Below are 13741 nucleotides of genomic sequence, written 5' to 3'. Positions count from 1 at the left end.
GGTTAGGGAAGTTTTCTGCCATTATTTCTTCAAACAGGTTCTCTAACCCCTGCTTACTTTCAACCTCCTCTGGCACTCCTATAATATGAATATTGTTACGCTTCATTTCGTCCCACATCTCCCTTAGACTGTCCTCCTGTTTTTTAATTGTTTTTTGGTTTTGGGTCTCTGATCGAGTGATTTTTTTTCTACCCTGTCTTCCAATTGACTGATCTGATTCTCAGCTTTCTCTATCTGTTGATTATTCCTTCCAATGTATTCTTTATTTCTGCTATGTCATTCTTCATTTCTGACTCGTCATTTTTCATAGTTTCCATATCTTTTTTTCATGCTGTTGAGCATCCTTACAATCAGTATTCTGAACTCTACATCTGAGAGATTGCTTATCTCCATTTCATTTGGTTCTTTTTCTGGAGATTGCTCTTGTTCTTTCATTTGGGGCTTGTTTTTTTGGTCTCCCCATTTTGGCTACTCTTTTGGGTTTGTTTTTAAGTGTTAGGTAGATCTGCCAGGACTCTCAGTCTTTTTGGAGGGTCTCTGGTACAGGCCAGTGTTAGACGAAGTTTGTGCTTGGCCTTAAGTACCCTGTTTGGTGCTATCAACAACTCCAGGCTTGAGGTATCCACTGCTGAGGTGGGTGTGTTTGGACAGGACCGATATGCACACCAAAGTCTGCTTTTCTAAGGCCCTGGTCCCAAAACACATCTGGCAAAGACTCAAAGCACCCTGAGGTCTGCCTCCATCTGCAGACTGATTAATCTGATTCTTTTAATGAGCCTCAGGCTGTAGAAAGCTCTACGGGTTGGGCAGCTGGTTGTTATCAGTTTCTTAACAGGCCTCAGGCTGTAGAAACTCCTCTGGGCAGGGCGAGAGGCTTTCCAGCAAGGTGGGGCAATTCCCCCCTCAGGCAAAAGCCGAAAATTCGCCTCCTGAGAAAGAAGTCATCCAGTGTCTGGGGGAATGTCTTAGCACAGGAATTCAGAAGGGCGTCCCCTGGTCTCACTCTCCAGAGCCCACAACCCCAGACTCTCCCCACACAGCTCGAGTCTACTCTGCCCCTCCTCCGCTAGAGCCCAAGGTGAGTGGCTGCACAGAAAACTTTGTGCTTTGGCCCTTAAGAGGGTGCCTGCAGTTCTAGCTGTCTGTCCCTGGTAGACAGAAACCCTGCTGCTTTTCACAGCCAGATGTTATGTGGGCACCTTTCCCAGTTCTGGTGTCTGGGCTGGGAAGCCCAACCTGGGGTTTAGGCCCAGAGTCCTCAGTGGGAATCCCCACAGCTGAGAGATCCCTCTGGACCTTCAGCTTTTGCCTGTGGGAACCCAACCCTCTGGCGTCCGCACTTCCTACCAGTCTCTATGTGGTCTCCACTTTGTCTCCTTAGTTGTGAGGGTGCTCTCCAGTTCTTCTGCAGTTGGTTTTCAGGATGGTCTTTCTATATTTAGTTGTAAATCCAGATTGGTCCCGGAAGAGTATCAGTATAGCTTCTCCTCAGGCCGCCGCCGCCTTGGATCTCTCATCTTGGATCTCTGAATGGTTTTAGATGGAATATTGCACATCTCTGCTTCTTCAGTATTTCAAAAGCACAGTATTATCTTGTCTTTAATTTTTATGAATAAAAGGTGACTAAGTTTCTTAAAGACAGTTCATACTCTCCAACACAGTTCAGAATGTTTTTGTGGTATATCATGACATTTTTGACCCAGCCTATAACTTGAAAATAGCCTCAGAGCTTGAAAAATGGTTGGTCAGTGACCTTGCCAAAGTTCCTACATAGGAGAGATTAGGAAGTAAAATATATAATTTTTAATAAAAAACTTGAATAAACAAATTCCTGTTACAAGGCAATAGAAAAATTGACAAATTAAGAATCAGTTTGGATCTCAAATGACATAATAAAGTAAATTTGAAAAGAGTTATATTCATGTATATTGTGCTTCTGCTTCTAAATTAATTGGGAACATGTAAAAACCCCACATGATCCACCTTCTCAATTGTCCATATGCATGAAATATTTTAGGTTACCCATATTAACAACTGATGCTCTCTCTTTAGTTAATTTCTTTCCGAATCATTTCTCAAAGAGAAATATCACAGAGCAAGATACCTAAACTCTTGCCTAGTGAGCTTATGCAATAACTTTGATAAATGGTGCTTGAATCAGTAGAAAGACATTTATAGGTTCTCTTGAAATCAAAGAGTGAACAGCATTAAAATAAGCAGTGAAAGGTGCTAAATCAACAAAAGCTATATGATTTCTGGGTTTATTTTAATAGAAAAAACCTCTAAGTAACTAAATCAATGCCTCATTTAGTCTTTCTTCCTTTGCCATTATTTGCCATGGCAATTCCCTTCTTAGTTCAATCCTGGGTCCATACTTCTGTCTGATTAGTCTCTTGTTCTCTAATATAAATCATTCTTCAAGTCTGCAATACTCTATACAAAGAACTCTCAAATATTTCCAGGAAACCAGATATTTATATTCAGTCTGCAATGCATTCGTTAAAGCAATACTTTTTCTTTTCACTTCGTAGTCTGCCTTAGGTACCTAGTTCTATTTCTGCCTGATCCCCCCACTAAGAAACAAAATGAAAAAGTATTGAATGCAGAGGAGCAGCTAAAGAAAAAACTTGATATGGGAACTAGAAAGCAGCCATCCCAGATTCCAGAATCCTGGTTCACCTCACAAACTACAAGCATTCATAGCTGCAGAAGCAAAACAAAACACATACACACAAACAAACAAAAAATGAAAAAACTGGATTCCTACTAATTTTGTGTGAATGGCGAAACAACATTAAAAATCTAGAGCTACAACAGGGCAGAGTTTACGTAGTGTATTATTTCCAGCTGGCAGATATCTTACAGGATGTAGCTTAACAAAGGAAGGGCTGCATTGATAACTAATAAATGAGTGGCACAAGGGGAACATGGATGGATAGTTTAAATCAATAACTGAAGAAATTAAGAAAAAACTTACCCCTTCTTAAATTGTTTTTTTCCTTCACATATCTACTTTTCTCACATATCTCTAAATTATCCCTCTGTTGTGCAAAATAGTTCTTTAAACCTGGCTGAGGAAAATTCAGTGAAGTCAAGCGGTTTTGTACTTTCCGACTAAACTTGAATTAACTTTGCCAAAGTAAAGGGGTAATTCAGCTAATTCTGTCCTTCCAACAGTCATAGTTATAGAAGGAAAAAAGTAATAAGTTCTGTCAAATAGTCTTATTGTTTTATATTCATTAAGATTCAATAGATTGATTTTATCTCACTTTTCCTTCCTTTAAAATAAACATTTTCAATCCTGAGCGCTAGTTTTTGGTAGGGAATGAAGACTCTATAAAGAACAATTAATTGTAATCAGTGGCACTCTCTTCATTATGTTGAGCAAGAGTGAGTTTATGTTCACCCATCTCTTTACAACTACCACTGTCCTGACTCGCCAGCCCAGCCCTTTCTCCTGAACACCGTGTGTTCACCTACCCATCGGTCTTTTTCATGTAGATAGCTCTTAAGCCGTTAAAAGTGAATAAAGCCATGAATTAACACTGTCTTCACTGATCTTTACCTTATCCTTCTAATATTGTCAAGGGGCTCCCTACCGGCCCACGTCCTTAAGCCAAACACCGAGTGCCATTAGAATCACTCCCTTTCCCTCACTCCCACTTCCAGCCAGTCCTCCTGTCCTTAAAAAGGCACCCCAACATGCTGCACATGCCCGTTTCTTCACTTCATTTCTTCTGTTAAGTGTATATGTGGCGCCACGTTTCCCGTTGTGATATCACCGAATCACGTTCATTTTGTACACTTTTCAGGTGACATCGTACTTGATTTAGCAATAACATTTGTCACATACTTTTCCAGGATGTGATACCCTCTTGGTTTTCTTCCTTTCTCAATGATCACGGGCTATGCGTTGCTTCTATCTTTTCTCCCAAATTTGCTGGCATGTGGCAGTGTTCAGTGTTGAGCCCTTTCTGTAAACTCATACCTTTGTTAATATCATCATGCTTAATGGTTTTAAATATCATCTTAATGCTGACTGCATTTATATTGCTACTCTGAACTGCTCCTCTAAACAGCAGCATAGTGTATACCAACTGAGCATCTCTGTCTGGGTGTCTAGGATGCACATCCCAGAGCATGTCCAAAATCAAATTCTTGAACTCCAACTACCTCCCCACAAACAGTTCTCATAGTCTTCTATATCTCAGCCCCAAAACTTTGGACTACACCCTATTGCTGTTTTTCTTTCTTAGCTCACATCTATTCTCTGAGCAAGAACTACTTCAAGACATACTCATTGTCTGACCACATCTGCTCATTTCCATTTTAACTAACTTTATTTTAATTATCTCTTAAGCTATTTCTTAATTCCTCCCTTGTTCCACACAGTCTGTTCCCAAAACATCAGCCAAAGCAATCATGTTAAAATATATCACATCATGTCATTCCCTTGCTCAAAAACCTAGCAATGGCTTCCTGTCTCATTTATGGCTAAATTCAAAAGCATTACAATAAAGCACATGCCTGTAAATTACCTGGCCCAGCATCTCATTCTGATCTTATCTCCTCTCCTTGTTCTGTTTTGCTTTTAGAGATGCTGACCTCATAGATTTTTTTTCAAACAAGCTAGAAAGCATCCACATTAGAGCATTTGCACTTATGACTCTTTGTCTGGGACTCTTTTCTCTTACCTCTTTCAAGCCTATTTATTCTTAGCAGTCAGTGTCATGTTCATAAATATTTAACAACTAGAAATATGTATGCCTTTGTATAAATACAGGGATGGGCAAAGGTAGGTTTATAGTTCATATGGCAAATAATATAATAAATAATAACACTACAAGAATAAACTATTTTGCAGACTCACAACTGTAAACCTACTTTTGCCCACCCCTGTATATATGTTTATTGTAAATTTTACTGACATGAAAGATGTAACACCCAATTTATAAACAATGGTAAAATGTGCATTACTCTTTATTGTAAAGTCCACATAACTTATTGATTCTTACAGAATGCTTGTATTGATTTTTGCCAAACACTTAGCATCCACACACAACCTATTGTTGCAATCCGATGAATATTGACAAAATCCTACTGCAGATAAATGCTTGATTACTATCTGAATCAGCAAAGAAGTTGCTGGGATCATTGACAAACAAGTTTAGTTCTGGCTTGGGTGTTTGTTGATATTTTTGTTTACATTAACATGTAGGTAAAAGAGTTTATACAAGAAAACATTGTCTTTGGGAAGAGTATGAATAGTAGTACACTGTGGCCCATTTGCTGTTAGTGAGATGATAACAGACATTATCCAATGGAAATTGCAATAGAACTATTGAAGGTAAGATCACATGAGCATTTTCAGTGTAGTATACAGCTTCGATCAAGACTGGAGGGGCTTGAACTGAAAATTGGGGGAAACAAGGTAGGATTACTGTGTGGTAGACATACATGCACGACTCTGAGACCTCTTTAAGGAAGGATTTGCTGCCCAGACAGAAAGTGTGTTCAGCAACCCAATCCCAGATGTCAGGTCCTTTAAAATCTCTCTCAAGTGCTGATAGATATCTTGCTCATGTCATGTCATTTCTTGGATAACCCTAACCCAGTAACCAAATGAGATAGGATGTATCAAGACCTAGCTATCTTGGCCCAAGGCTGGACACTCAGGCAATTTAGCCCTGCTACATTAGCCTAGACTTTGTTAGATCTGCATCCCAGACTAACATCTTCCTTTATCCATTCATGCCCCCCCACCCTTCACAGTTGATCCCTACTAAATATCCATACCCACATCTCCACCATATCGTGTATAGACAACTCTTTTCAGAGATTTGGCTACAAGAATTGCAGAAATTTAGAGACTTCTCACTTTTACAGATATTATAGTATGTGTTACGCAAAGATTAAAGAGGTATTTACCTTAGTCACAATACATACACGGGGAGATCTAAGAATTTCTTTGCCTGTTAGCTTTTACTAATCTTTCAGTTTATGATCTTATATTATGATCACTGGAGAAACAAAGTTAGCATTTGGCTGACATTTTCTAGTTTCTATTTGGTGGTTCATATCTCTACTCAACATATGTAAGATAATAATTTTTTATTTTTTTCTGCTACTAAGTAGATTCTCAATAATTTTTTTTTTGAGCAACATGCTAAATTATTCAGTATTCTCAATAATCAATAAAATGATATATGTGTAGGTTTCCAATCCTTCCTTTCTTTTCCATGGTTGCGATTTAACCCATCAACAACATATCACTTCATTAATCCAAACATAAGGAAAATAAGGTAAAATTGTATAACCTGGTAGAATAAAACCAGTATTCAATGCTTGCTAATTAGCTTTTCCCCCTAGAAATCCTTTCCAAAGAAAACATTCCTATAGTGATTAAAAGCTCCGCTCTCCAACTCTTATAAGAGTAATCCTCCCAGACTCATCTTTGACGTGTTAAAGGCTTTCTACTCACTCTCTTCATCAAAGGACCAAAACGTTTTTCATATCCTGATAGATTCAAATTTAATGCCTCAGGTTATCAATTAATAGTGGATTCTGCCTCATTCTATCACATAGTAAAAACAGCAGCATTTACATTTACATAACTCAACTAGCCCTCGCATGTTTTGTGATATCATTTAAAGTAGAATATGGTACTCTTCTATATTGTACATTTTGTTAATACCATTCAGCTGCTAGATAAATAGCACAAGAGATTACCAAATAACTTACTGCATCGTTTACATCTCGAAGATGCTAAGAATGTACCCAAGTTATAACTATTTCAGTTGAGTCATTAAAAAAAATGTGAACCAGTAAGTTTTTAACACATGAGAAAACATTTTCCCCCTCATAAATAAGACTTTTCCTGTAAAATTTTACGTTTCTTTGACCTATTTAATGTTCCTGTTACTGTCTGTGACCTGCCTCTGTGTCATAAGGGATATTCATAATTTGTTTTCCTATTCACGTGATCTCACCGTATTGCCTGTCAGTGATATTGGAGACATAATGGATACTTGTTAATTATTAATTAATAATGATTTTATGAGTTAATGACTATCAGACATGTAAAGCTGAATTGTTTGTTGGTCAAAGTTACACAGTCAGGATAATATCTCCCCCTAAAAGTGTTAAACATGTACGTTTTGTACCATTTTTAAAGTTTCCAGGATAATAGAGGTAGTGTTATGGTTAAATGATTGTTGCCTTCACATTAGACTTATATTAAAAGGATTAAAGGCGGTAAAAATGCATGAACATTTTTGAAAACCTAGGGATTATTCTAAATTTTTAAATTTATTCGCAATTTTCTTGTGTTGCACCTTGAATATACTGCAACTATCCTGGCTACATTCTAATTCTTATTCTCAAAAATGTAATAATCACTTTATTTCTCCACAAGTTCCTTAAGGAGTCGATGTTAAATTATTTACCAAAGGAAATAAAACATATGCATATGCAAACCCTTGAAATTGTAAAGACAATTTTAGGGATTGGATATATGAGTTTGCTTCAGTGCTTCATATTTATGGACTCATAGAATATATTTACATGTACCATAGCTGAAATATTTGAGATATGTGTTTCTATATATGTATGTGTGTGTATATGTACTTCAGACTAGACAAAAGGGTGGTGTAGAAGACAGACAGAAGTGAGAGAGAGAAAGAAAGGAAAGAGGATAGTGTTAGAGAGAACCAAAGAAAGCCAACCATCAATCATTTATTTTCCTATGAGGAATAAATGTGTGTATGTGTGTATATGTATGTATGCATGCATATCTGGATATGTATGTGTATATGTGTATGCATGTGTATATGTATATATGTATGTATGTATATGTATTTGTGTGTTTATTTATATATTCCAAATTTGAATGCCATCACTGTGTAGCAAACTACCCCAAAACCCAGAACTTTCAAAACAACTGTGATTTTGGAAGTCAGGAAGTAGAACAGGTATTATCTAGGCAATTTCTTGATTAATGTTCCATTGACCTGGTCACTTGCTAGCATTCAGATGATACTTGGATTTGTGTGGAGGTTCAAAGATGAGTCCACTCATATACCTGGTGCCTCAGTGGAAAGAGCTGGGGGGTTGGGCTCAGATAGATCCCTTGCCCTTTTCATCGCAGGGCCTCACTATGTTGTCTAGAGAGAGCAGAGTAGCTTGGCTACTTACATGAAAGCTCAGGGCTTGTGGAGGTCAAGGTAGAAGCTTCCGGTTCTCTTAACTCCAGGGTAGAAACAGCCATAATGTCACTTCTACTGCACTGTATTGGCTGAAGCTGGCATAGGCCAGCCCAGATTAGTTACTCAATTTCCTGCAGAAAGCTGACCGTAAACAGCTAATGGGCACTTGGGGCAAGATGAATATTTAGTTTCTTAGTTTCTCTTTCTACTGTTGTACAAAAGACTAAATCCTCAGTTTTAGAGTCAAATCTTTGTTACCCGAGGCTATCCACCATCTTTCTGACTTCTTCATTATAACCAGAACTTTGATTCCAATGCTATTAAAACCCAGGCTGGCCAAGAGAGCCAGAGACAGCTTCTGAAACCACATTGCCAAGATGTAGACATCCTTCCAAAATCTATTCAGGCTCAGTTACAGTATTTCCCCCAGTTTCCTCACAAGGAATCAGAAACTCGGAGGGCAGTGGTTGTGACGACAGACTGATTTCCAATTGCATGGATTCAGTGTTGGCTCTGTGGCAACTATCTGTCTTGGGCAAGTTTCCTTAACCTTTCTGTTCTTGCACTCCCTCTTTGATTAAAAAAAAAAAGAGGAGGGTAATATGAATAATTTTCATAGGCAGTTGATGTCAGGATTTAGTGTGATAATCAACATACAACATTCTTCATAGTGCTTAATAAAAACTTAATAGCTGTCAATACTTCCATTTTTTTCATCGTCATCACTGTTGGAATTTACTCCCAGATAAGTCTGTTTTGAAATTTGTGGTTTATATTTCTCCATATAGGGCTGTCTCAGTACATATTTGCTGAATAGAGTGGTTATGCTAAAAGTCTGAAATCCTATAGAATATTTGGCCTTCATAAATGCCCTGTAAGCCCTGTGTTTTAATTGGCAAGGTTATTAACCAGAAAGACTGATCTTTTGAAATTATAGATCCCATTAAAACACTAACAAAAGATATAAAAATAAACAAAGTGCAAAAAAAGAAATAAAACCTAAATCAGAGCAGTCTTTAATGATGCATCAACACAACTGCATTCTCCTTGTATCTGATTTATTCCCACATCTATGAAGAAGATAATTCCTACTTTTATGATGATGTTCTTGTCTAAATCTCTCTCCTTTCTTCCTTGAAGTTGCATGATAATTGACATTCCACGTGACTTTGTTAGTAAGTGGCCCTCATGCTCCATTAGAGAAACACTAGAAGTCCAGCACATTTTAATAGACATTACATGATGATATATTAGACATTGAATGAATGAACAATTAAGCAAATAAAGAAGTAAAATTAGCACTTGAGCCAAAGTACATATGTATAATTTAAGCTTTGAAGAAAATTTACCAATTTCTTTTATAAATGTGTACCTTGGAGGCTTCTGTAGGAATTTGAATGTTCATGCTTGTTTATTTGTTCTAGCCTTTTAGGGATTTCCTTTTGCAGTCTTCTGTGGCGATATCTAATGAACCGAATTAGTACATTTCGTCTTCAATTCTTTTTAGTGGGTAAAAATGCAAGAAAACATTTTGGAGAATCTACTGCTGTATGTGAATCTCATTATTCAGGGAACATAAACATATGGTAGACCTGTGAGTTGGATTCATCGAGCAACATTTGTATCCACAGATGAGTTTTCAACGTTATAAACTTGTGTTCAGCAGAGAGTAATTCCCAGTTACAAGCCCCTGCATATCAAGGTGATTGGGAAGCAGTAGTCAATAGGTAATTTGCAGGCAGTGGGGCACCTACAATCGTTTACCAGGAAAGTAATAAGCAAAACAAAATAATACAACGGTAATCACATCCTGTTGATTCAACCCAGCATCACAGGAGAATAAAGGCAACAACTCCTGTTAACAATCTGAAAGTAACATTGCTAGAGAAGCCTGTCCTGCAGCCGTTCAGAATATGCCATTACCAGCTACCTAGCATGTCTCGTAAATAGAAGAGCTGTCTTTGTTTCCAAACAAATGAGCAATGCAGTGATTTATGGTAAGTAATGTAGCTGCTTCGTATTTTTTTCTTCATGAAGTTACTTAATGAAAAGGCCATGTAATGTGTCCTTATTAAATTTATTTGGGAGACAAAAGTGAGTTTGATTGCAATGCCGGGTACATGGGTATATGGCAGGAACACGCAAACGAACAAATAAAACTTCATTTCTTACTTGTACTGTGTAAATATAGTTTAGCCTTGTATATGACTTCAAGTTTCAGTTTTGAAATATATATTACCATCGAATATTATTTTTTGTTTGTGGGTGTGTGTGTGTCTCCATACCTGTATGCATTTATTGGCATGACATGATGAAGACTGAAAGTGAACAGAGGTATAAATATATACTGGTAGAACTTTGTCTCTCTAATTATGGCTTTTCAAAGTATGGTCTTGACCCTCTGCCACTGGAATTATTTGTGGTTGTTGTAGGTGTTGGGGGAGGTCAACAGACCAATTTATCCTTGAGCTGGACCGGAGTAATCAGAGGCTCCTCCCCAATCCCCTGCCCTTGGAATATTACTTATACCCATAGTTCTCATAGTAGAAGCTGTTTTCAAGGACACAGTTTTGAGAGAGCGATATATGGTTGAGATGGTGTATGTAACTGAACCCAGGTCACTATATGAACTCAAGATTCTAGCATGCGGGCTTGGAGCTCTACTAGTCTTCGGCAATGCAATGAAATAAATGAAGTTCGTAAATATAAAGGAAGGTTGTGCTGATTTCTCTTCTCTGATCCTCTTAAATTGATAAAATTTAACTTGTATAAAAAAGGTATCTGTCATTCACTTTGTAATGATTGATTTTTTACTTATATATATATATTTTAAATATATCTTTATTGATTTCAGAGAGAGGAAAGGAGAGGGAGAGAGAGAGAGAGAGAGAGAGAGAGAGAAACATCAATGATGAGAGAGTCATTGATCGGCTGCCTCCTGCACCCCCCGACTGGGAATCGAGCCCACAACCCGGGCATGTGCCCTGACCAGGAATCGAACCTCGATCTCCTGGATCCTAGGTCGACGCTCAACCGCTGAGCCACGCCCGGCCGGGCTTTACTTATATATTTATAGTCTACAGAATATTACTTTAATTATTTCATTGTAAAGCATTATTCTGGACAATAATCTTATATGTCTTACCACTAGAGGCAAGTCCCACTTATAACATATTCTTTTTAGAATGGCATTTTTATTTTGTTTCAAATAGTAGAAAGTATATATTTCTTTCATAAAATATATTAATTAATTCTTACCTCATTCACTTTTGCATCAATTCAATTCCTTCTTATATAATTATTATATGTGATAATACATTGTTCTTTTTAATAAGGATGCTTGAGGCTTTGTTATATGCATGAATTAGATGAATTATTTATTATCATAGTATGATAAAATTTTTGATAAGAATAATTTTCATTTCTATTTAGCTTCAGGAAAGTTTTCCTGAACTCCTCAATTAGATATTCACAAATTTTGAAAGCCGTGGAAGCTCTTTTCCTGGTGCCTGAGGCTCTCCTCTCAAAGTCATTACACATCCAATCAATTCAGTGAAAAAATTCAGTTGTTTAGTTTTCCTTAGTCAAAACAACTGATTGACTATTCCATTCCACTTTTAAAAGACTATATTTTTTACTTGAATGTATAATCCATTTTCTCTCATTATATCAAGATATTGTCTGCAAAGGTGTTAAACTCTATAGTTTGCAGTTATTATAATGGGCATCGTGCTATAAATTGCATTGCTAACTAATCAAGTGTATGTTTGATTGAAGACATTGGCGTCATCCTCAAAAGTGGCGTGATCCAGATATTTTTAATAAAAGTAAAAAGGTGGTTGTTAAATGTTCGCTGATGTTTGGAGTAAAAACTATATTTATATTATATATTTATATCCACATAATGCATATATATGTATATATTTAGATATTTATTTATAAGATGGATCACCTACATGAAGGCAGTTTTGGTTTTTTTTAATAATAACTTTGTTAATAGTACTTGGGTAAACTTGACTCTCTGGAAAGTGTGTTTAATTTTTAAATTTAGGCCTCTCTTAACTAAGCTATCTAATGTATGCATATGTGTGTGTTTACCTATACATAATTACAAATGGGTATATAATCTTTTTATTCTCTCTATTGAATTCAAGTACGAATTCATGAAAAAGTCCATTAAATGTCTCCTTTGTTCCTATAAAATAAAAAAATGTGATGTTATGTGTGATTTTTAGAATCAACTTCATCACTTTATTTTGCTTATGTACTTAGATCTAGTTCTGATAGTAGTTTTTATTTCTTGGCAAAAATAGTGAGTTTCTTAGTCTTGGTATATGTTAAATGCCTCCCACTTACAATCTTTGTTCAAGTGTCCACACTTCCCCAATGTTTTTCATCATCAAAGGTTGACAACACTGCCAAGAAACTATGTAAATTGTTCTGTAACAAATAAAAGTAACCTCAGATCATCTCAACTGAGAAGCACAAGTTGAGAAATGTTGACGACACCAGCAGAACACACAAGCTCAGGCTGCAGTCTGCCCTCTAGGAGCTGCCCTCCCCAGGGGGTGCAGAGATGGGTATCTTAATTTGCCATGAACAGAAAGGTTTGGGACATGTGCTTGTAATAAAAGTTTTAATAGACAACTTAGTAACATTTTTAAGGTCCCGTTTGCCTCAGAAGCCTGCCTTCTCTTTCAAAAGTATTTCATTTAAAAATACATTTCTTAAAACAGAAAAAAAGGAGAGACATTTCTATGTCCATTCTCATTTATTGTATAATCCATACTGGGTTTTTCAACATGTGTTACAGGAGTTATTAGAACTGCCTTACATAACATGGACAGAGAAGCCAGAGAGCACTACTCAGTGGTCATTCAAGCCAAAGACATGGCTGGGCAAGTCGGAGGGCTTTCGGGATCAACAACGGTCAACATCACCCTGACCGACGTCAATGACAACCCCCCACGGTTTCCTCAGAGTAAGTGCTGTTTCTTCTGATTTAAATGTATTGCTCTTCATTTATGTAAAGTGAAATGAAATACTGGAATATATATTGTCATGTTACTGTTATCTTAAATGGGAATATTTTGTCTTTGTGCCATATGATCTCCTTTCTATAAACAAGACTAAAGAAATCATTCTAGCCCTAGCCGATTGCTCAGTGGTTAGAGCATCGGCCCGAGGACTGAAGGGTCCCGGGTTCAATTCTGACTGAGTGTACGTGCCTGGGTTGCAAGCTAGATTTCCAGCCCCGGCCTGGGTGCTTGCAGAAAGCAACCAACTGAAGTTTCTCTTTCACATCGATGTTTCTCTCTCTCCCTTCTACTTTCTCTAAAAACAATGGAAAAAATATCCTCAGGTGAAGATTAAAAAAAATATTAATAATTCTACCTATTGTCTCCTGAACCTGGTAGATAATTGTCGCTATGTTAAAGGTCTGTGTTTCAGTTGGCATCACAGTAAATATTTAAAATGATGTAGTCATACTGGGTAATTATATCCTGCATTAACAAGGTATTCATAGAGATATTCAA

The 13741-nt window shown here is 37.0% G+C and overlaps 1 protein-coding gene across 5 annotated transcripts in view; it reads left to right on the top strand.

Moving 5' to 3' along the window:
* CDH18 (cadherin 18) overlaps positions 1-13741 on the top strand; it is a 624577-nt gene that overhangs the window by 536700 nt on the left and 74136 nt on the right. For all 5 annotated transcript variants that reach the window (XM_081131289.1, XM_081131291.1, XM_081131293.1 and 2 more), the window contains one exon: positions 13018-13185. In XM_081131289.1, the coding sequence (XP_080987415.1) occupies positions 13018-13185 (168 nt within the window). The remainder of the gene's footprint in view (positions 1-13017; positions 13186-13741) is intronic.

This window comes from Miniopterus schreibersii, assembly GCF_964146895.1.
Source record: "Miniopterus schreibersii genome assembly, chromosome: 3".
NCBI lineage: Eukaryota > Metazoa > Chordata > Mammalia > Chiroptera > Miniopteridae > Miniopterus > Miniopterus schreibersii.
Note: the sequence above shows the minus strand (reverse complement) of the source record. Positions and strands in the feature narration are given on the sequence as shown.